Raw genomic sequence first — 24,973 nt, forward strand, 5'->3', positions numbered from 1 at the left:
TTATATTAATTTTTGCTCTAAAAAATGCATTAGTGCTTATTTTCAAGGGATGTCTTGTGTTTTTTTTTTCATGTACAGCAATCTACGTTGATTCAAATACAGTCCTGTCATCTTCTTCTGGTTGCTGCACAATGGTGGAGGGCGGGGTTTCACTCAACTAGGGCTTATTTTGGGGGGTAGGGCTTATATTACGAGCATCCTGAAAAATCATACTAGGGCTTATTTTCATCATTAGGTCTTATTTTAGGGGAAACAAGATATGCCCTGAAATCCCCAAAGGAAGCCTTGAATCAGTAGCAACATGACATCTGCTGCTACTGACATCATTACCACAATGAGAGCAAAGTTGCACAAACAGGGTTTCAACCAATAAACTGGATGAAATCAAGAATTTTCAAAACTCTAGAGCAAGCTTGTTCCAGGAAATGCAATTATATATACTCATCTGCTTATGTTTCACTATGTTTTAGAAGGAAGCTCTTCTCTTGGTCCCACAACCACCAGTATCATATCTTTCGCAAACATAAATACTAAAGAAATGTAAAAATGCTTTATTTGAGAAGCCTGTGGGGGTTGATAGAGCAAAACATAGGCAGATGGGCTTGGAGATCTTGACTAGTCTTGTCCTTCACACAGAACTCACTCACTGCTACTATAGGTTATATACTCCTGCTTTAAGGATATTTTCCCCCTTTTGTGTGTAATGCATGGTGGACCTTGAGGGCCATCTCAATACTTGCACACAAGAAAGAAGCATTAGGTTCTTCTTTACATAAGTCCAGCTGTAATCCTGTTTTAGCCTGGATGGATTTCATAGAACAATAAATATATGTTCTCTCTTTTCACGAGCTACTGAACTGATTGTTTCTAATTCAGTATTTCTTTATTTAGCCACCTTTATTCTCATAGGGGAGCACCATGGGATCTCCTCACTAGCCAGGAGAACTGTGTAACTGTGTAAACCTAATTACCAGAAATGCCTACAATGCCTACAAATGCCTACAATTCCTTAGTAGTCATTCCCAGGCTGAGGAATCTAGATCAACTTCCACCTTGTTTTTCTGCCAGAAGCAAAGACATTTTTATGTTCAGACATGCTATTGGAATTTGAATTGGCTTCTTCAGCCAAAAGGGTGTTTAATTATTGGGTGCTCTAGATACTTTTTTATGGTTTTATATTTACTTGATTTGCTTCTATGTCTCAGTTTTATTGTAAGCTGCCTTGAGTACTTTTTTGCATTAAAACACATTGTAATCTTAATGAATAAATACATAAGCCTGTATCTACCTTTTGGCTCTCCTGTAATGGTTCCCACCACTCATATGATACCTCACTGCAAAATATTTGACAAGAGGATGGGTATATGGCCCACTGTGGTTCCATCCACCATACCAAAATGGGCAGGAACTAACATAAATGCAATTCTCTAGTGATTCTTTAAATAACCACCAAGTTAAAACTGTGTACTGGTTCCAACAGTAATGTCAATAATGTCTGATGAGAACTGTACATAACATATAGGATGCGATTAATATTTCCAGAAGCAAAGTATGTTTCAGTCAATGCTTTTGTTAAAGCTAGACACAAAATTATGTATCAGTCTTCTTTGATTTCTACCATTTAGTACCAAGGAGTCTTTGTAGAAGTTTGGATTTTGCAGCTCTGGTTAGATATTGTATAACAAGTTAGTTCATCTTCACCTATATTGTTCAGTGGTGCTTGCCCCTGTGGACTAGACTAAACTATTAGGATGCATTGACATATCACAATACAGTAAAATCATTTCTGTTCTAGAATAGACCACTGATTTTAGGGAACTGCATAGATAACTTTTAAAACTCAGAAAAGAAGGTTCTCAGGTGTGTTGAATTTAGAGCACTATAACGTACAGCACTGCATTAAGGTAACAGATTGCATTGCTCTGAAGAGTCAAGGTTCCTTATAATGAACTCTCTCCCAGAAGCAACAAAAGGTAAAAAATACTGACAAAGCCTCAAGCTTGATGAAGCAATATCAGATTGTAAGCACATGGGACTGTGTTGGATATGTAATGCTGTGAAGCCTTTTGCCCCTGCCCCTAGAGAATCTGGTGGCCTTGCGGGTCTCCCACCAATAACCCCATTGGCTCCAGGTAGCTGATTAAAGTTTTTTTTAATGGTTAGGTTTCTTCAACAGCAGTCCCCTGCTATTGTCCTCCTGCACCCCAGGGTACTGAGTTTACGGCACTAGTCCCTGGAAATATTCAATTCAGTATTGGCTTCAGTTCCCATCATGGAGGCTAGTGAAGGCCTGGTGATGAACAAGCCCAGTCCAGGACCAGTCTCTGAATGCCTTCAATGAGGGGTTGTAGAAGCAGCTGGCTGTGAGCTTTGACTTCACCCCTGCTCCTCAAGGAACCTCTTTCTTTCTTGTGCTGGCCTTTATAACACTAGTGCCTTAGCTGGCTGAGGGTCAGTATCACAGACTCATTGGGTGTCTCAGGGCAGACGTGGCAGTACTCCCACTTCCTAAGCCATGGCCTCTGACCACCAGAAAGTCACTTAGGCTCATAATCTCATTCCCAGTCCAATCAGCAGCAGTACAAAAGATGAGCTCCAGCTCTTCTGTTAATGAGCCCCAGGTCTCCTCCTCCTCTGTAGACCCCTCACTTCTTGTCCTGGATTCAGCAGAAGGCCCTGAACTTTCCTCCTCACCCACCTTTAACCCCAGTGACACGTCCTGTTTCTGTACCTACACTTCCATCCGTCCTTCTCAGGATCCTGAAACAGCTGCTCCATCCAGCCTCTCTGAGTGAGAGTGGGTGAGGGCAGATACCCCATCAAGGGTGTTGGTGGCAGCCCTCTCAGAGATGGCTTCCCTAGAAATCTCCTCCTTCGGGGATGTTAATGAGAGTATTGCTCCAGCACTAAATTAAAGTGATCGCATAAGGAGAAGGAATTCAACAGGTGAGGGACCACTATTATTCTCACATTCCTTGAAGATGAAGCCCACTGCAGAGTTCTCCAATTATTCTCATTTTTAGTTATTACATGCTATTAATTGAACAAGACATTGGCTTCATTTGGTATAGTTTGTTTGGTGTAGTCTTACATCCATTAAACATATAATATGGCCAGAATCCTATGAGTAATTAGTGATAGTTTTAGTGAAATTTCATAAGTTGTAGAAGTACATTGCTGCTAATTAACATGATACTTTCCTTGTATGAAATAGCCGCCTAGAGTGGTCCTATAGACCAGATGGGCGGGATATAAATAAATAAATAAATAAATAAATAAATAAATAAATAAATAAATAAATAAATAAATAAATAAATATAGTTAAGGCAAAGTGCAGAATCATGTTAGCATATTAGAGGAACAAATATCACAAAGTGTTTTTTGAGGCACTGAAAGTGAACAGGCATATTTCAGTGTAAGATTCTGTGGAGTACAGTCCACTTCATCAGACACATAGGTACAATAAATACTTATATATATTGAGACACAAAGCTAGAGAGGTGTAACACATTTGTGACTGCTGAGTTGAGGACAGATGAAATTATATATACAGTAGTAGTGTTTGGTTGATTTGCTAGATTTTTTATTCTTTCATGTCTTCTTACCTTTGATAGCTTCACTGACTTTTCTAGTTGGCCATACGAGAATCTTTGCAAAGGACAGTATCTTTCTTAATTTGAGCTTCTATTCTGTTTTTAAACTTCAAGATTATCATTGGGCAGGTGTGAAATTTGTGATTTTAGTTTATAACCATCTTTCCTATTGTACTCTTCCAGTCATAGTGATATAATTCATTTGTTTCCTACCCTACCAATTCAACATTAAATAAAATGTTCATTTTTGCTGTCTTGGCTCATAGCTTCTTTTCATTAAAATATCTGGAAGCTCTCCAAGTCTATCATTCTGAACAGTAACTGAAATCTTGTCAGAAAATGTACAGTTATCAGGCTCGCTCTCTCACACACAAAATCAATCACTTCCTAAATGGATTGTTTTAAAAGTTAAGGTATGTACCAAATAGCCAGCTGTGCATTTACTAAAATATAGGAGTCAGAAGCCTGCTAAGCTATACAATCATAGGACAATTTCACAAGAGGTACTAATTATCTTTCTGGCTGTCATGCCCTGGCTGTGCCCTCGTTGCACAGCTGATCATTTGCTGAACAACTGGAAAGTGCAAAAATCACGGAATTATTGTCCTTCTTTGTATGGTAAAATTAAAGAGAATTCTGGTTGGCATATCCCAAATACAGATGCTCAGTAGTGACTTTAGGTATCTTATTTGTTACATCTCTGTCTCATCTCCAAACAGAAAACAGTAATATGTAACAGGTGCACTCATTACTGGGAGAGTGATCTTCTACATTTCAACTGCAAAAACAACCAGTATACCACTAATAGGTATTTTCTCACAAAATCCAATCTGTTTATTTTGTTTCTAATATTGAGAAAATAGAGCAATGTTTTAAATACAACAAAAATAATTTAGGCAGGTGTCATCAGCAATATTGATTTTTAAACCAAAATTAAAGATTTCTGATTTTGGGGGCTGCAGGACAGAGGGAGGATGTCTTTAATCATTGAAACTTGTCATCATTGGAATGACTTTACTAGATGTCCTCAGTGTTCCACAACCCTCAGTAATTTCCCAACAATGAAAGTAATTTCATGGCAGCCTCAGAATCTTCAGAGCAGAAATCTGATATATTTAATTTCCAAAAATAATCACCACTGCTGATGACATCATCAGCCTAACTCAATATAACTTTCAAGAACAGGATTTCAGACATTATTTTGAGAAAAGAAGACTGAGGGGTGATATGATAGCACATTTCAAATATGTGAAAGGCTGTCATACAAAGGAGGGGCAAGATCTGTTCTCGATCATTCCAGAATGCAAAACAATGGTCTCAAATTAAAGGAAGCCAGTTTTCAGTTGAATATCAGGAAAAACCCCTAACTGTTAGAGCAGTTCGACAGTGAAACCAGTTATCTTGGGGGTTGATGAGTGCTCCAACAGTGGAGGCATTCAAGAAAAACTTAGATAATCACCTGGCAGATATGCTTTGATTGCATTCCTGCACTGTGCAGGGGGTTGGACTTGATGGCCTTGTAGGCCCCTTACAACTTCACTTTTCGATGATTCTGTGATAACTAATGCATGTATTGTATTCATTTATTCCACAGTATATGTATCATGGGGCCCACTCCTGCTGTAGAAATATTGTGCCAAAGCAATTTAATTTTAGAAACTGTTAATGTAGCCCTCCTTTGGCAAATGTCTGCAAAAAAAGAAACCATGGAAGCATTTTAAAGCATGGATGAAATCAGTGTCATGAACTCTAGCCTCATTCTTTTACTTTCAGCCTCTCAAAATTGATGGGGATGCCTGCAGGAGGAATCAAAGTATGTAACATTGAAAATGCTTTCACTGATCCACATGACAGAAAACCTGGTTTTATCCAGCTCATTCCACATTTACAGCAAAGCTGTCTTGAATTTAAGCCTGAAAAAGCTATTAAATTTGTTGCAAAACAGCTTCATTTTTCTAAAGGCTTCTTGTAGTCTAATTCTATGTTCAGGTTATATGCGGTACTGTACAGAAACTGCTTAATGATTAAGCAAGAACAATTCCATTGTCAAATATCCAGAGAGAGAGAGAGAGAGAGAACCAAGTTCACTTTAGAAAGACATACACTTAAAGGTTAGCTTAATAAATAACATGTTTTAAGCTATTCATAATTAAGAGTGTTGCTATAAAAATGTACCAAAATATACACAGAAAATAATTCTGTGACAAATTACTCCATACCTCTTCACTTAAAAAAAATAACACAACTCAAATATTTCTAGTCTAAGTGTTGTTGTTATTATTATGTGGCATTAAGTCAACTCTACGTCATGGGGAGCCTATGAATGTGACCTCCAAAATGTCCTGCTGGTATCAGACATACTCAGCTCTTCTAACTCAAGGCTGTGGTTTTCCTGTGGAATAATTTATCTCATATTTGGTCTTTCCCTTTTCATGTTGCCTGCAATTTTTCCTAGCATTACTGTCTTTTCCAGCAAGTCTTGTCTTAGATGTCCAAAATGCAACAGGAGTTTTGTCATGTTGCTTCCAGAGAAAGTGAATTAAGACCCACTTGTTTGGCCTTCTGATGTTCCAGGATATCTGTAAAGGTCTGCTCCAACTCCATATGAGCTATAAATTATATCTGAATTCAATTTTCTAACCTATTTAATTTCTGTTTCAAAAAATGTTTCAAAGCAAACATGACCTGATCGGCTAGTAAGAATGCTTATTGGGCAGGTTCTTAGTTATGGAATCAAAGGTTGGGAATTAAATTCCCCACTGTAGGAAAAGAGCCAGCCTGTGTAGACAAGGGGAACTTACACAATCCCAAAGTGGCCCACAGAAGAAGGAAATCATAAATATCCTATGAGTACTCTACATGTAGAGAACACAGAAGGTGTTTCCTTAAATCAGAATTGTCTGGACGGCATGAATTATTATTATTTGATGCCGAAGCAGCAGAAATTGAGCAGTCAGTTTTAGATATGCGTATTAGTTCCAGACAGCTTTTCAATATCTATTTTGCCTGTCTAAAAATGCAAGTAAATGAATTTTAAAAGAATTCTGATTATATAATATTATAGACCCTGTCTTTTTTTTTACACCAGGATGTATAAAGGAAGATAGGAACAATCATGATTGATGTACTATTTATTGTTACTTATTATTTCCCTCTTGATGAATGCTTTGCATTTCGTAGTTTTTCACCATGTTTCAAATGGCAGTACACTATTATGTATTATAGAGGAATATAAAGGTAAAGGTAAAGGTTCCCCTTGACAATTTTTGTCCAGTCGTGTCCGACTTTAGGGGGTGGCGCTCATCCCGCTCTTCAAGCCATAGAGCCAGCATTTGTCCGAAGACAATCTTTCCGCGGTCACATGGCCAGTGTGATTTAGACACGGAACGCTGTTTACCTTCCCACCGAGGTGGTCCTTATTTATCTACTCGCATTTGTATGCTTTCGAACCGCTAGGTTGGCGGGAGCTGGGACAAGCGACGGGTGCTCATTCCGTTGCGTGGATTCGATCTTACGACTGCCGGATCTTCTGACCCTGCAGCACAGGCTTCTGCGGTTTAGCCCACAGCGCCACCACGTTTGCCATGTTTGCCATTATTTAGAAATGTCAGATTAACTTTGGACTATCTGTTCGCTGTTCAGAGGGCAGACCATGTATGTTTAATTTGGTTGTCTAGTATACATATAGTTCAATGGTTTAGTTATCTGACTTCATAGCCAGAGACTGGGAGTACAATTCTGTACTGTGCGTCCTTGGCTGGATTTGATCTTCCATAGGGTCCCTTTGAGTTCTATAGTTCTAAGATGATGATGGTTATGATAATTAAGTGCCAGTGCCATCATAACCAGAGGCATACTCTTTTTTGGGCTGCAAGACCCCAGACTTCTCCAGGAATTCTCTAGGCAGAATTCTAGGAGGTGCTGCCTAGTAACTCAAGTCTACAAATCAGCTTTCTGGTTGTTTACTTCTGTAATTACCTTCCCCAGCCCTTTTCCATGTTCAAAAACAAGGAAGCTGCTGTCGTGCTACCTTGCAGTCACTGGTCTTCCTAAGAGCTGTTGTTCTTTCAGAACTCCATAGAGCCTAATCAACAGCAAGACTGACTACAAATATTCTCTATGTGCAGAACAGCCTACTCCTATTGGTGGTCAACCACCCTGGCTGCCACATGACTGAAAATACAAATTTATGAAAGAGTACAAGTGACATCTCTCTCTGCGATCATACACTCTTATGAGCATTTGTAAGTTCTGTTTTAGATAATTATTGCATATGCAGCCAAAATGTTCATAACGTAGAGTGCCTTAAAATAGTAATGTTGCTCTTTTGTGGCAAATATAGACCTATGATTTTGTAAAACCTTGTGTTATAGTTCTAAAGTATTAATTCAGCAGCAGCACAATCCTATGTGTGTATACTCTGAAGTAACTCCCACTGTCCAGGATCTAATAGTTCATTTCCACTAGATGCCTCTTTTTCCAGCACAAGAAAGAACCTCCCTTTTTCTGGCAGCTCCACATGTACCCTAAAACCTGCCCTAGAGGACTACGAAAACTACAGAGCAGGTTTTTTTTTTATGCAATCACCAACAGCTGAAGGGGAAAGAGGATGGGAAGGAAGTTCCAGGTTCTCTGATGTTGAATACAGAAATACACCACAAGACCACAACCACTGAGTTCATTGGCGTCTCATCCTTACACAAATGGATATAGTATTGCAACTTCATTTCCTTTTTGTCTTTTTAATTTTCATAGACGTTTTTATTTCATTCGTATTCCCATGATCTTCTATGAGATACAAAATGAACATAATTGATGTTATTGAAAGAGATGGAAGAAGACACAGGAACATGTCTATCCCCTCCTTTCTATTAGCAAAAGAGAAGAAGCCTCTGCCACTAGCATAGGATTGTTGCTAGCAAAACCATGACACTGGACATGAGAACACAAAATTAAGGGTATTTTCATCTGGAAAGTTTTTAAATGTGTCCAAAAAATTAACTACTTTTTCCCCATTGCTATTTGTGAACAATTATAATCTTTTTTTTTAAATGAGCAAATGCTAAAACAATTAAGTTCCTTTGAAATATAGAAATGTCACTTTGCGATAAGTCTTGGCATGCTATTTCTTGTTGTTTTTAAAGCTACCAATATTTAAAATTCTACAACACTTTAATGTACTCTCCTCCAAACAAACCAAGATATAGCACATAAAAAAGTAATTAGTTTATATATGTTGTCAAGGTTCACCAGGGACATCTGGCCTTCGATTACTATCATGTGATTACAGTCAGCACAGAATAGCTGTACAAGATAATAAAATCTGGCTCTGAACTGGTGCCAAAGTGTTCATTCAACTCACTGTAGTCTTTTGCCAAGAAGAGTTAACTACTACAGTCCATTTACTCTCAGCTGTTCCAACTGTACTTCACAATGAATATCAATGAGCACAGCCATTTTAGAGACCTTCATTTAAGTCTCCACTGCCACATAAAAGGGAAACCACTGACCTTAGAAATGGATATTCATAATTACTTGTTCTGGGTCTCTTCATATGTGTTTTCATTCCATCTTGCTACATTGAAATGTTGGGTTTTGCTCAAATCATTATACAGCTTTCCCAAATATTATGGTTTTAAATTTGTTTTCACCCCCACATCCACTTTATTACATGGGCAAACTGGTACAATGTTAGTTACCTCACACACTGTTAATCACACAATTTTTTTTTATTTCACTGGTGTTTTCTTATTGGACAGCAGTGACAAGGCTAATGGCGAAGAAGGGGCTTGTTGTATATGCGGGTGGGAGTTCTTCCACTGCAGGACTTCATTGAATTCTGGGACTAAGGATTGAAAGGGGTCCCTGCTTGAGCCAATGCCCTACAACAGAAATGTCACTACAACCAGTCTGCAAAGGTAACAGATGTAACAGAATCTTTATGCTAGGAAGGATATCTTTGCATGGGATCATTTTTGTCAGACACAAGAGTCCAAATATATGAATTATTCTTGGTGAATAGGAAGGGGTAGATGGCACTGTACAGAAACCTGATCCACACACTAGGTATATATCAACTTGAGAGACATTTTAAACTAAAAGACCAGTCTGGAACCCCCTGTGGTACAAAACTCTCCATATAACTATTTTCCTTCAATCTGAAAGATGTGTTGCAGGGTGAGGTGGCCCCAATACCCATCCACGCAGCTTGGCTATTGATCTTTCACATGCTTGTCTGATTTTCATCTGCAAGATAATTGACCATTGTTGGGTAACAGTATCATCTCAACACAGAGGTGTTTTACATAGCCACTAGCTGCCAGATCCCCTTTCAGAGCAATTTTCCTATGGCTTGCATTGTTGGGCCCAAGATCACTGATGTAGTCTTAAACAATGCCTTCAATCCAGAGATCTAGTCATTCTGTTCCAATATCAGCCAGGGAGCCAATGTCCATTTAAAACAACTCACTGTCACGATTACTGCTGCCACGAACTTCTTCTTTTTCTTTCCTTCTCATATAAATGCTGCTGTGCAGTGTCAGTAGGGTGCATGCACGCTAGGGGCAGTAGGAAGTGGGGATCATGAGGGGACAAGGACAGTGGTGGTGCTTCTTTCCCCAGCTCTGGTGGCTGAAATGCTGGAGTTGTCACTTCTTGACATTGCAACACTAAAGCAAACGTTGCACAATTGATCTTGTATACAACTCCTGATGGGGGACTGTAATATACTGTCAACTTAACAGACAAGTTTCAAGGTATTTTGTATTTTGCCCCTCAGATGGAAGCACATGTTATAGGAAGCAGGGGAAAGTGTGATGAATAGATCTGTATTCTGAATTGTCAGTCTGGTTAAATACAAAAGTTGAATCAGCTTCAAAGAACTGTTCTCATATATGCAATTGAATTAGAGCCAAACTCTGTGTCATTTTTAACATACAGCCTGCAACTGACACTGCTTATTTGTGCTTTTTTTAATCCTAGTAAATGAGGGACATGGAAAGAGTCCCCCTGCCAAAGAATGCAAGTAGATTCAGGCATCCCCCACAGTATATGAAGGACACTGACAGCAGATCCTTCCACTCCAGAAACACCAGCATAAGGTGATTCATTATACCAAAGCCACTGCATAAGTGACGATTTGGTTTTGACAATAGCCCACAATTGGTCATCAATGACAAAGGGATCCCTGTTATGGCCAAAATTAATGATGACTTCTATTACTACAGAAGTGTCCAAACCTTAAGAAGAACTACTGCGTAAGTTTTGCCAGACCCATGATTGTGATACATTTTGTACTGAAGAAATGCACAGAGAGAGCCATCTAACTGAAGAGGTGGAACAACTCCTCAATCCATAAAAGGTGGCTTTAGACTTAGGAAAAAAACTAGCACAAATATTGCATTTAATGCAACATATTGACTATAATTTGAAATTGGAAAGATCATGGGGGTAGGTTTTGTGGACCCCTCAGTCAGCTGTGATGTTTTCATCAACAAATATGTGACAGCGGCATAACCAGCCTCACAGCACCTCAAGAGCATGGTCAGAGCTGTCACTCTGGACTCATGGGAAGGCAGGAAAAAGGAAAGGCACTTAGATTTCTTAATTTTGGGTTAGAAAAGTGGGGGTGTCTTATACATGGCGGCATCTTATATATGGAAAAATATGGTAAATGTTCTGCATCCCTATTATAAGTCTGCAGGTTCATTAGAAAACCCCGTAACAACTGCCTTAAAATAACTGCAGAAGACTTTATTTAAGCTACTTTACCAGTGTTACTAATATTGGCAGCAATCCCACAATTTTATCTCATGAAGTGAATCAATTAATATCTATTGCAACAGTATCTGTTGAAGTGTCTTTTGCCATGTGTTGACAATTACTTTGCTGGAATTCTAAGAAATCTATGATCATGTTTCTATGGTACCTTTATTTATTACAGTACTGAAGTTTAGACTATTAGTGCTATTTGATGCAGTTTATTTGCTGAACAATAGAAGTTGTGGAATTCTAGTATGAGTCCTGATTTCTGTATTTCACTGATTCTTACTAGACATGGGGATGAATAAAAAAATGGGTCATGATATTCGTGGAAAATCGCTGATCTGTTCAATATTCATCCCTTCATATCTGTGGGTTCCAGAGACCCTTACGAATATGAAGGGATGAATATTCCCCCATTTTATTCGTTCCTTCATAATAATACTAATAATAAAAACATTCTGCCTACCGGATGCTGATCAGCTGATCAGCGGGCCGATAGGCAGCCACCCAACCCCTTCCTCTCCCTATCTTAGCCCCTCCACTGACACCCCCCTACCATAATTGTCGCTGCCATCAGGCCTCCACAGCCACGGCGTGTAAAAAGGGAAACTGGCTGCCCTTTGCAAAGATGGTGGGTGTGGCTTCATTTAGGGTAGGGAAGTTGCAGATACCATCTTTGCAGAGGCAGCCTGCATTCCCCTAAGGCAGGTTAAGGGCAGTGGTGCAGCAGTGGGGGATGGTGGCAGCAGACGGGTGGCGGTGGCAGCAGGGAGGGCAGGGTGCTTTTTAAAATAAACCCCTCACAAATTGTTTAAGATATCCGTTATTCATCGTTTCAAGGGGCCACTTTGTGCTTCATGAGTCATCAACTTTTGATGACCAATGAAGCAGGACGACTCGCCAAATGGTGAATCATCCCCATCTCTGATTCTTACCACAAAGTAAACCATACACTATGGTATATCCTTTTATTAATAAATCAGCTAACCAATTGAGTCAACATTTCCAAGTAGCATACTGTTCAAACTATCAACCTGCCTTATTTATACAAAAATAGTAAAACAAAATAGCATGCCTATTATGATAGTTTACATTTTGATATTTTACTCAGCACATGTATGTAAATTACAAGTTGTCATGATTTTCACCTGCATGTCCAGGAAGATTTTGTAGATATCAAACAAATAATAGAAAGGCATTACAGAAACTATTGCAAAGGTATAGAGGCATTTCATATTTTATTTCGGAAAAATGTTCCAGGTTTGTGCATTTTAAACAAATATACAGTAGCATTCCCATATCTGCAGGGGATTGGTTTTGGGAATTTTCTTTTAATATTTTTTTTAATATTTCTTTTATTTTGATTTTTTTAATATTTACAATTAGTGAATTATTGAATACTGATACCATAGATAAAGGGGTCCTACTGTACACACAAATTTAGAGAAGCAAACATTTTGAAAAGACTATTTCAAAAAAGCTGTCAATGTGAGTCTCACTATGGTATAATATTGTACTACTGTATCATACGAAGTACACCATTATTTATTGCACAGACACAATGGTCAGAAAGAAACATTTTTTCCTCTTATGCAACATTGGAATTTCAAAAGAAATGAATTAATAATAGAGTCAGGACAGATGATACAAGATTCATTGTACTTTTAGGAACATGAAGAAAACATTTCTTTGTTGCAAAGACTCTCACCCCACCCCTTCCACCCCAAAATAGGCTGTTTGGACATCTTTTACCTGCCAAGATATTTTTGTTCTAGAAAAAAGACAAAGAGACCAAACATGTGTCTCCCTCCATCTTGTCTTTTGTAGTCTGTGGATTTTTTTTTACAAAATTACTATTTTCTCATTTTGTGATACATGTAACAAGCACAAAAGAACAGGCTGATTGACCACAAAGACACAGGTAATGATGTGATGCTGATATTTTTAGTAGCTTAGGGCACTAAGTAACAGTTACTGTGTTTCCATCACTGTACATTGAAAATGTGCATTGCTCATTGTTCAAATTTGGTGAGGGCTATGGCCTTTTGCCATAGGGAGGGACATTCATAAAAGCTTCAGGGTAGACTGGAGAAAGAACTATCCTTCCCAGGTCCACCCCAAAAGTCCCACAGGTCATATTGATTGGTCCTAGAGTGTTTTCCCTTAATGCTGCAAATCCTCATGAACCAGAAACTGTAATGTAGAAAGGCAGGGAGAGATATTGGGTACAAAAATGGGTATCCATGCTTCTTATATATATAGAATAGCAACTTTCTATAACCATTTAAAAAGGTCCTATGAGCAAATCACTACAAAAACAGATGTGGTTCATTTATTCACACTGGAGAGATGTTTATAATTTTTCTCTTACACTATATTATGATATTCAGCAGAGAATCAATAAAAGGGATGATAACATTTAGAACAGATCTGAGATACAGCAATTGAGGTTAAGTGGGCTCATCAATTAAATGAAGACAAAAAACACAAAAACAAGACAGTGATGCCGTATTTAGCCATTAGAGATTCCAGAAGCAAATCAATGAAAAGAAAAGGAAAAAGGAAAAACTCAAATGAGAAATAAAATGGGATAAAACTGGACTGCAGGCAGTGATGGCTGAAACTATGAATATCTTCTATGAGAATATCTTCTCTAAAAGAGAATATCTTCTCTTTTAAAGGTTCTAAAAATGTACTTGCTAGACCATGTAGAAATACACATAAAGGTTAAAATTATGTTGCTTAGTAAGTAGGTCCATTAAATAATTGGATTTTTGGTAAGACAACTCTTCAGTAATTTACACAGATTCAAATGGGCCTACTCCAGTTCTAATTTACTACACTAAAGTTGCAACATGAATAGGCCCATGTTAATCAATGGAACTTTTGGAGAAATTAACTCACCACTGATTTAATGTGCCTGCTGTAGTGTGACTATAGTCGGGGTACGTAATGTGTGTTCACCTTCAAGACATTTCTATTACTTAAAATTTGCACCCCTGAAGTAGACACTCCATATAGTTGATGGACTGAAAATCCTTACAGATTAATGATGGAGTTTTTCCAAATTGCAGACCAGAGTTCTATCTGTTATTGACATTGTTACAAGTGCAGTTAATTGCTACTAATTAATGAGTCACCACTGGTATTCCCTGCTGTGCACCAAGTCATGCAATTTCTGAATGACAAGAAATATAAATAGTGACTCATTAACTAGCAGCAAGATGCATTATGCTGGCAGCACACACCATTATGACATTGATTTTAGGCTGATAAGAGAACGGATTTTGTAAACAGTGCTATTAGAAATGCATCTTAGAAAGTTGTCATATAATTGGAGGCAGAACAGATTCTAAAGACAACTTATATGTAATATTTATACGTTTATTAGATGCAGCATTGATCTAACTGTTAATTTCAGAATATATTTTATCCTACACTTTGACATATTTTTATTATTAAAAAACAAGCAGAACACATGCCTACACTTAAAAAAAATCATTTTCTGATTAATTGTCCTGAATAATCATATGATAGCATAGATTAAAATTGTAAAACCTTTCTGATAACAGATGCCTATAATAATCCATTTTACCAGGTATCCATGAACATTTCCTGTCTTGATTCAGCTAATTAAAACAAATCTTAAAACACAATTAAATGTGATGTAAGTGACTGTAAAGAATTCCTCATGTAGCTCACCAACTGACTAGAAACAAATTAAAGTCTAGGCAATCATAATTGATAATTTACTTAAGAAACTCACATTTTATATTTGATCAGATAGTTCCACAAACAAACAATAAACTAACCAAACAAACAAATCCATCTTACTGAATCACAAACTACATTGCTTATAGTCTCTTTTGTCTTTATAATGAATGCACAGCAATTCAGGAATACATCTCATTTCAAGGTAAATAGACCCATATTTCAAATAAGATAGTTCTGCAAATATAATATTGAAGCACAGCATTTTTACATACTACTGACATAATATATACATACTTTATACAACCAACTGGTTAAATTTAATATTGAATTGCTCAATATAATCAGAGAGTTGTGTTGCATTATTTTCCTACCTGCATAAGGAACAGGAGCATCTTTATCCAAAGCAACCAGTGGAGGATCCAAAATGACTATGTCATTGTTTTCAGTAATAACTCCATGATAAGATGTTTCAATCCATGGCTTGTGTTTGTTCACTAGAAAGAAAGTAAATGGATTTCATCAGCATAAAGGGTTTTTTCCCCAAGTTGCTTATTATAAATTATAAATCTGATGTCCAACAGCATCCCAACTATCTGGCTTTCCCCTATAGCCCTTTCTGTTCCTGAAAATGTACTGAAAAGAGTTTTCAAGCCTTCTGAAGTAGCTTTTTGGGGTGCCTAGAGGAGTCACTTCCCCCTTAATGCCTGATCTGCAAGTGGGGTACTTTACTGGACATAGCCCCCACAGGCTCAGTCTTAGGCTCTGTGCACTTCAACATTTTTGTTAATGGGTGAGGGGGTGCAAGGCATGCTTATCAAATTTGCAGATGACACAAAATTGAGTGAAACAGCTGATACCCTGAAAGACAGAAACAAAACTCCAAAAAGATCTTAATGGACTCTGAAAACAACAGAATAAAAATTAACAGGGATACATAGCTCAGCAAATACTACAAATAAGAAGGATCTTGGAATTCTGGTAGACCGCAAGCTGAATATGAGCCAACAAAATGATGCGGCTACAAAAAAAGGCAAATGCTAATTTAGGATCCATTAACAGAAGTGAGGAGGAATTAAAGAACCTTGTAATGAGGGTGAAAGACGAGGGTGCAAAAAATGATCTGAAGCTCAACATCAAAAAAAAAAATTAAAATCATGGCCACTGGACCCATCACCTCTTGGCAAATAGAAGGGGAAGATATGGAGGCAGTGGTAGATTTTACTTTCCTGGGCTCTATGATCACTGCAGATGGTGACAGCAGCCACGAAATTAAAAGATGCAGAGGAGGCAGTGGAAGATAGGAGGGCCTGGCGTGCTTTGGTCCATGGGGTCATGAAGAGTTGGACACGACTAAACAACTAAACAACAACAACAGAAGTACAGTGTCAAAATCTCATGAAGTACTAGCTCCTCTCTATTCAGCATTGGTTAGGTCTCATCCAGAGTACTGTGTCCAGTTCCAGACACCACACTTTAAGAATGATACCTACATACTGGAACAAGTTCAGAGGATGGCAACAAGGATAATAAGGGAACTGGAAGCCAAGTCCTATGAGGAATTACTGAAAGTAGTGGGCATGTTTAGCCTTGAGAAAAGAAGACAGAGGGATGATTTGACAGCATACTTCAAATACTTAAAAGGTTGTCATAAAGAGGAGGGGCAGGATCTGTTCTCAATCATCCCAGAGTGTAGGACATATAATAATCAACTCAAGTTACAGGAAGCCATATTTTGGTTGAATATCAGGAAAAACCTCCTAACTGTAAGAGCACTACAGCAATGGAACTAATTACTTCAGGAGGTGGTGAGCCCACATATACCTTGATTTGAATTTCTTCATTAAACAGGGGGTTCGACTTGATGGCCTTATAGACCCCTTCTAACTCAACTGTTCTATTATTCTCTGTATATATAAGCTTATAGTGCCAGTATTATGTTCCATGTGTCTGAGGAGGTAGATTGCAATACACGAAAGCTCATACTATAATAAATCTATCAATCTTTAATGTAGTACACCTCTTAAGCAATATTAGTATTTCATGAATATTTCATACTTTTTTGTACGCCACTTTTTTACAACTACTTCTGCCAAATATAGAAATTTTTCTTTTGCACTTACTGCTGCTTCACTCACAGGGAACTCAAAAAGTGCCATTAATGAATTTAGCGAAATATTTTTGTTTTGTTTTACAAATATATATAAATAGAGAGAGGGAGGTAAAGAAGAAAAGAGAGTGTACGACTACATTAGCTGCAGGATAGTGAACTAGTATGGACCTCTTTGGAACAGTCGGATTTGATTAGATCAATCTAATAATCTGCCATTCCTGAAAATAGATAGTTATGCATCCATTTTCACTAGACTACTTATTCTCACAGCTAAGCAAGACCACCTAAAAACATGAAAACATTTTTAATGATAGCTTTTAAGAAAAGTTCAAAGATACAATTGGTTAGTTTTAATCACAGCGCTCTCTGATAGCAGGGATGTCCTGAAAGAATGCCATCTCTCTCTCTCTAGCCTACAAAAGTGCTCTTGGAAATCATATTGGTTCATGATATAGCATAATTTCTGTAGGACATTCAGGACCAAATAAAATGGAAATGTTTGAAATGGTGATCTTTCTCGTATAAAAAACTAACCCACACGTTCCTGTAAAATTTCTGAATTATGTCCCTTTCCAAAAAAAGAAAGAATTAGTATAGTCCTGGGAAGGGTCATCCTCTTCCCCCAGAATGTTGGCAGGGGTGTGGGAAGCTTCAATTGAACATTTTAGGTCAGCAGGATCTTAAAAACTAATTAAATATTAGCATAGCTTTAATTTCATTGTTGTGTGTCATAAATACAACAGCAGAGAAAGCTACTTTCTACTGTCTCAGACTATTGAACCATCTGCATGTAGATCACTATCAGTCTTTCCCAACCTTCCTTGGAGAAAACAGATTTTCCAAGGAGCCTTTTGCATAGAGAACGTAATATTTTACTTGGCTACAGCTTTTCCCCAGGTAGATCTTGACTATCAGGTTTATTGGAAGTATAAACATTGAAGCTTATACTGAAAAAGATGCAAGTTTTTATATGTAGAGGGATACAGATAGAGAAGGACATCCTAGGTTTTCCCAGACTGTTCTGGGACCACAAAACACAGCATCCACGCCAGAATTAAAGAACATGAGAGACACTGCAGACTAAAACAACCAGAAAAATCGGCAGTAGCTGAACATGCCCTGAAACAAGCTAGACACGAAATCCTATTTCAAAACACAGAAATACAGTACTGGACAACATGAGCAAATCTACAAACACCAGCTGACCTTCAGCAAAAAGAGAAGAAAGTTTAAAACTCAACAAAGCCTGGCTCCCAGCACTGAAAAATACAGCTTGCAAAGGGTCAACGAACTCTACTCAGCCACAAGGACAGGTGATCACTGCACACAAAAGACTAGCTAACAACACCCATCAATTACAGTGACAGATCATGTCCCCCTGTTATCACAACAATACACCCATAAAAAAAACACTCTGATCACCATAATCACCCAATCTCCTGAAAAGGACAAAAAGCTGATCCCACAGCTAGCTCAGTAGATACTCAACTATCACTACACCAGAACACAGACAGAGTTCTAACTTCTGTCCTTTGAAGATGCCAGCCAAAGAGACTGGCAAAATGTTAGGAAGAAAAACCTTCAGAACACATCCAAACAGCCCGAGAAACCTACAACAACCATGTTCTTTATCTGATTTGAACTATGCTGAGCTTCCTTCTGCCTAGGCAGGTAATTGTTGGAATTATAATTCTATTTCTACTGCCAAAGAAGAAGAAGAATATGTGTGGTTGGGAGATTTTCTGTCTTGTTTTCCAAGATGATTTAGGTAATATAGATACTGTGACTTTGGAGCATATTTGCTGCTCTGTTTCAAATCTTAAAATGTGTTGGACCGGTTTTGATGGCAACTATCAATTTTCCACAATAAGAAATTCTGATGGTTTAGTGTGCTGCTTGGTACATTTCACTCTTTCACATATTTTTCCATTTTTCATGGAAGATATTTTTCAAGAATATTTTCTTCGTGACTATCAACAAACTTCAGATTAAACTCTGACACACCTTAAATGGTTTAGTCTTTGTTCATAACAATGTGACATTTGTTCCCAGGATTGCACTCAAAATGGTTTCTTATCTCCTGCTTATTCTTTGTCAAATCCAGCTCCTCTCAATTTCTGTATAATATACAACAATGTAGTCTATTTGCATAGAAATTAGGGTTTTGTACAGTTGAGGAATGTAAAATATAGCTGGGCAAGTCAGTTTTACACTTCTTTCCACTCAAAAGTTTATTTCAGAGTAATTCTAATGATTATGGAAATTAAACAGTAACATTTCGTTCAAGATTTGAATGGTGCAACCTTTAATCATTGTGTCTGTGATGGACACAATGAATTCTTGATATTAGTGGTGGCTAGAAACTCTCTCCAACTGATTGTATCAAAGTTATTGATGAAAATTAATCATTTCATGGCAAAAGCTAATGGTAATTCAAAATGTCAGTGATTTCCCTTGAGTTCTAGAATGTGTGTCCTGCTGTAAGTGTGCTAGTATTTTAATTGGTTGTTTGCCAAGCTAGTTTCAGTGCTGTTCTGTATCTTGATAGTGCTGGATGACCACAACGTATAACAACATAGGTTAAGTTGTGACAAGACAGACGTTAGTCCTAAATCGATATGACTTTTTCTGTAATGCACCTTGGCGTTTATACCAGTGTTGTGATTTATTTTATTTATTTAAAATATTTACAATCTGCCCTTTATCACAGGATCTCAGGGTGTGGGTTACAGACTTATATAAAACAATTCTAAGACATAAGATCTTTAAAACAATTTAAAGCAAAAAAAATTAAAATACTGTTGGTGACAAGAGGAAAAAACTTCCCTATGCTGGCATTCCAGAACTGGAATACCTTCCCCCAAGGCATATATCCAGTGTCAAATGTATTGACACTTTGGCACCAGGCTGGGACTTGCCTTTTTACCCAACTACCTTTAAGTGGTTCACTGTGCTACAGTCTGTTACCTCTGCTGACTGAGCTATTGCTTATTTGCTGTTACCAATTTGTTTGTCATATTTCATTATTCTACAGTCGTTTTAGCATTACTGTTAGCCAGTGCAGCATTTTTAAGTACATGATTATATGTAGAATGAATGAATGCTTATTTATTTATTTATTTATTTATTACTTGTAAACCATCCAGAGAGTGCTTGAAGCACTATGGGGTGGTATATAAACAGCACACTTTGCTTTGCTTTGCTATTTCCCACCTTTCTCCTTAAGGATGATCCCACACAATGCCTAAGCAAATTGACCAAAGGGAATAAACACATAAAAGGAAACTGAAAGGGCTGCTAATAAGCATCTAGACTACCCACTTTGGTAACGTGCTTTGAAATAATTTCTTATTACTATTACATATATACATATTTGGCTAAAAACATTTTTAATTAGGTTGAAAATACAATCACACACTAACAGTAAACAAAAGAATACACCCAGGTAGATAAAGTCCCTGTGTCCTTGTTTATGAAATGTTTTTCATATCCAACAGCTAACAACCCATATACTGTACACATATTGTTATTGGGAATGGCTAAGGTACATATGACACTACTTCATATATTCCTACTCTCAATTTTCAAAATACTGTACACTAGACCATAAGTTTTTTTTCCCCTGGGCTTTCTTTTGTCTCCTGACCACATGGCCTGGGGGTGGGGCCTAGGGGTGGGACTTCCTGCTGTAAAAGAGCATGTCCCAGGACCCTGGACTCTTTTCCCTAGGAAGCTGGGCTGAGGGCGAAGGCCAGGTCTGTTTGCATGGATGCCATGCTGAGTTTTTTTCCCCCTGGGCTTTCTTTTGTCTCCTGACCACATGGCCTGGGGGTGGGGCCTAGGGGTGGGACTACCTGCTGTAAAAGAGCATGTCCCAGGACCCTGGACTCTTTTCCCTAGGAAGCTGGGCTGAGGGCGAAGGCCAGGTCTGTTTGCATGGATGCCATGCTGAGTTTTTTTTTCCCCTGGGCTTTCTTTTGTCTCCTGACCACATGGCCTGGGGGTGGGGCTTAGGGGTGGGACGTCCTGCTGTAAAAGAGCATGTCCCAGGACCCTGGACTCTTTTCCCTAGGAAGCTGGGCTGAGGGCGAAGGCCAGGTCTGTTTGCATGGATGCCATGCTGAGTTTTTTTTTCCCCTGGGCTTTCTTTTGTCTCCTGACCACATGGCCTGGGGGTGGGGCCTAGGGGTGGGACTTCCTGCTGTAAAAGAGCATGTCCCAGGACCCTGGACTCTTTTCCCTAGGAAGCTGGGCTGAGGGCGAAGGCCAGGTCTGTTTGCATGGATGCCTAACGGCGCGCGAAATTCTCAAACTTTGTATCTGGCCTTAATATGGTAAATAGGAAAGCCAATTAGATTTGCATAAGCCAGGGAGTCAGGAAAGTTTTAAGGATCAGATCATACTTTTGCACTATTAAAGAGCAGGCCGGGTAGGTGGGGCTCGTCAGCCATGGAAGGCAGCCCATCTCGGAGAAGGAAAACTCCGATTTCAAACCTCCACTGCCTTGTGGCTATATCCACTGATGGAAAAAGGCTTCAGGAGTTAACTTCGAGGCAAAATCAGGAGCTGGAGTCCCGAAGGCAGCTCGTGTCTTTCTGCCAACTCCTGCGACGTTGCTGGAACCAGTCGTATTGGCTCTTGCCTTTCCATTGGACCATTTCAGCAACGTGGAGAGGGGGGATTTGCTGCTTGGGTAACAGCCTATCCTCCATATTACCTTACCCGGGCTTCATGCTCTGGAGAGGACACTCCTCGATTCAGAGCATGTTACCATAGTCTCTCGAGACTGAAGGATGCCTATGATGATGAGACCATAAGAGCTAAAGTATTCACGACATTCAGGAGCACATTTCCTAATAATCACAGCTACCAATAACAATTTCAGGCATGCTGCTTGACATTTTTTATTCTGTGATGTAAGCAAACACAATGGGGACCAAAAGGGTGGAACTGAATTGGAGCGATTCAACTGCTGTGATGTGATGAGAAGCCTGTATTATGTTTGAAATCTCAGCCAGCATTCACACAGGGGCCCTGGATTGATTTGGGAATTCATCATGTATACTGGATGTGATGTGATTCATATTCCAGCCCACAGCCCTCCTACTTTCCTGATCTCATCTTTGCTAATAGATGGGCACACTGGTGGGGATGTAAATACAGGCAATAATAATAACAGCAACCCAGCAATAAGACAATAGGGTGATCTAGTGCTAATTTCATGTATGTAATAGATTTTTTAAAAAATTAAAGAATTTGAGGATAATCAAGGAAAAGAGTGCAGGGCAGTGTCACCCCAATCTGGAATATCTCACTCCGTCTGCACCACCAAAACGCCACCTGTAGACACACATGCCCCGTATTTTCAAGAACTTATCACAACTAACAACATGGGGAAAAGGCAGTTCAAATTGTTCTGGCTTGAACAACTGGAAGCCCCTGCCCCGGAAACAGAGAAAAAAAAGCCGCTTTGGGAGGAAAAGAGCTCAGTTCAAATCAGCCTTTTTGTCATGTAGTCAGTAAAAAGATACTTCAAGTTCGGACATTTTATAAGTGCGGCAAATCCCATGTTATTTGATCATGTAGATGCAGCCTAATTCCTAAACAGAAAATGAATCAATAACTAAATAAAAAGAACTCTTAAATGTGTGATACATCTTGATCAAAGGAAATGTGCATGTAAGAGGCAACAAGAACATTGATGGGGATGCTACTAAATAACCTGCTCCTGTGTTCATCATAGAAAAAAATGAAAGGCAAAAGCATTCTCAAAGATGTTCTCGAAGTTTCCACTCAAAAGTTCCCACACTCACTTTCAAGCCTATGAAGAACAAACCTGAGCTTCAGGAGTCAGAGGAGGCAAATAACAGCACCGTCTCAGGCAATGGAGGTTCCAAGACAGGGGATAATATCAAGTCAAAATTAAGAACATCAGCAGTCAAGCAGTCAGCTCTACGTGGTACTGCTCTCTGCATGGACCTGATTCTTTCTAGTAAACTACTAGAGATCCTCCTACTACTTTCCATTTCTCTTGTTCCATAAAAACATGGGAATACTTAAACTAGCAAGTGGAATCTATCACTAGATTTGCAACTGACTTCTAGACACTTCTTACATTGACACCACACAGATTTTGAAAAACAAGCCTGTAATCCATTCAAAAGAAGAAAAGGTACTGAAAATGAATCTGCTATTCAGAAAGTTCCATACAGTTATGAAAAACTGTATTTTCCTATGCATAATGTAATCTGTTTAAATGAATATGATCAAGGCTGGCTGACATGAGTACTTCTGCAGAAGCTGTGTATGTTTGAGAGATAATTCTCATGTAATTCAACACTTGAAACACTTCTTAGATAACTTATTTTCAACTGAACTTTTAAAAGCTTTTGTTCTAGAACCTAAGGAATTATCTTGCAATTTATTGAATGATAAAAGATTAAAACTATATATTTGGCAGGCATACGAGACGTAATGTTCATCTGTGTCAGAAAAATTATAAACCTTTTGGACAAAATCCTGTTGCTTAGTGCAATACAGGCCCATTGAATCAGTGGAGATTTGGTGAGTTAACTCCTCACCAAATTCAATTGATCCAGATGGGACTCCTCTAGCTGTACCTTGCTACATTAAGTCACAAGCTTTCAGTCACTGCTAGGTTAATTATTTCAGCTAAGCATATATGTCCATATGCTTAGCTGAAATAATTCATAGTTCATATGCAAAAACTGTGCAATGTTCATGCATATCTTACAGAAGTCTGATATATGGGAAGTTAATTATATTTTCAAGAAGCCACTGTGGAAGCTTGTACACAAAGATATTGAACCTGAACCTACTAAACAATGTATAAACATTCAGTCAGGATCATTACTTTGGTAGCATTACCTTGGTCCCACTTGGACAGGGAACTCTTGGCACAAGTAATAAATAAATAAAATAAAGTAACTCCATGCAGCCCTCTGTATCATTTGATCTTTGGATCATTCCCCTAGAAATTTATTCTTCTCTGATGTGTGTGAACATGAAATAAATAGAAGAAGTAAGAGGTGGTAGGAAAAGAAAAAGGCCAACCCAATCCTGCCATTTTGCAAACTCTGCCCATCTCCAGCTTTGATTCCACCATCATTGTCTCTAGCGTCATACACCACCTGATTAGATGGGCAAATGGGTAAACGGTCCATCACTGAAATCTCACTTCTGTCACTGCTCCTTCCCAATTGCAGTTACCATTCTTAGATTGTAGTTATAAATGTGGTTACTAGAGATCAAGCTTCATTAAACACAGAGGGACTTACATTTGACTAAACAAACATAAGATTGTAATGTTAATAACACAATGGTTCTACTGCACTTAGTACAGTACATTTATATTCACAGCATTGTCATTTATGTGCTAGTGTTTCATTGGGGTTATATCCTATAGCTAATTTTATTCACAAGTCTTTCTCAGAATGACTGAGAACAAAAGATAATTACATATTTTACAGTTTGCTCACTTCAGACTTATCATTTTGGTTTTCATTATTCTAGTCCAAACACAGTCTGCTAGCTTTGCCCCTTCACTTATATTATGGCTTTATCTGCATTTATTCAGCATTTGGAGAGAGTCACAGCATTCTGAAAAGAAGTTTCAACTAACTTTCAGTTTTTAAAAGATCAGTTTAAAAAGGCGGAAAGAATGTCAGTCTCCCTTGTTACACTAGCTTTAGTAGCTACTGTCAAAAAAATAATAATAATTGGCAAAAATCACACTACACATCTCTCTTATAACCTGGTTTAGAAATGCAGT

The 24,973-nt window shown here is 38.3% G+C and overlaps 1 protein-coding gene across 1 annotated transcript in view; it reads right to left on the reverse strand.

Moving 5' to 3' along the window:
* The window catches only part of CLSTN2 (calsyntenin 2), a 496,583-nt gene that overhangs the window by 300,502 nt on the left and 171,108 nt on the right, over positions 1 to 24,973 (reverse strand). The window contains exon 2 of the mRNA XM_072995959.2: positions 15,443 to 15,565. Coding sequence (XP_072852060.2) covers positions 15,443 to 15,565 — 123 coding nt within the window. The remainder of the gene's footprint in view (positions 1 to 15,442; positions 15,566 to 24,973) is intronic.

This window comes from Pogona vitticeps, chromosome 3, assembly GCF_051106095.1.
Source record: "Pogona vitticeps strain Pit_001003342236 chromosome 3, PviZW2.1, whole genome shotgun sequence".
Classification (NCBI taxonomy): Eukaryota; Metazoa; Chordata; class Lepidosauria; order Squamata; family Agamidae; genus Pogona; species Pogona vitticeps.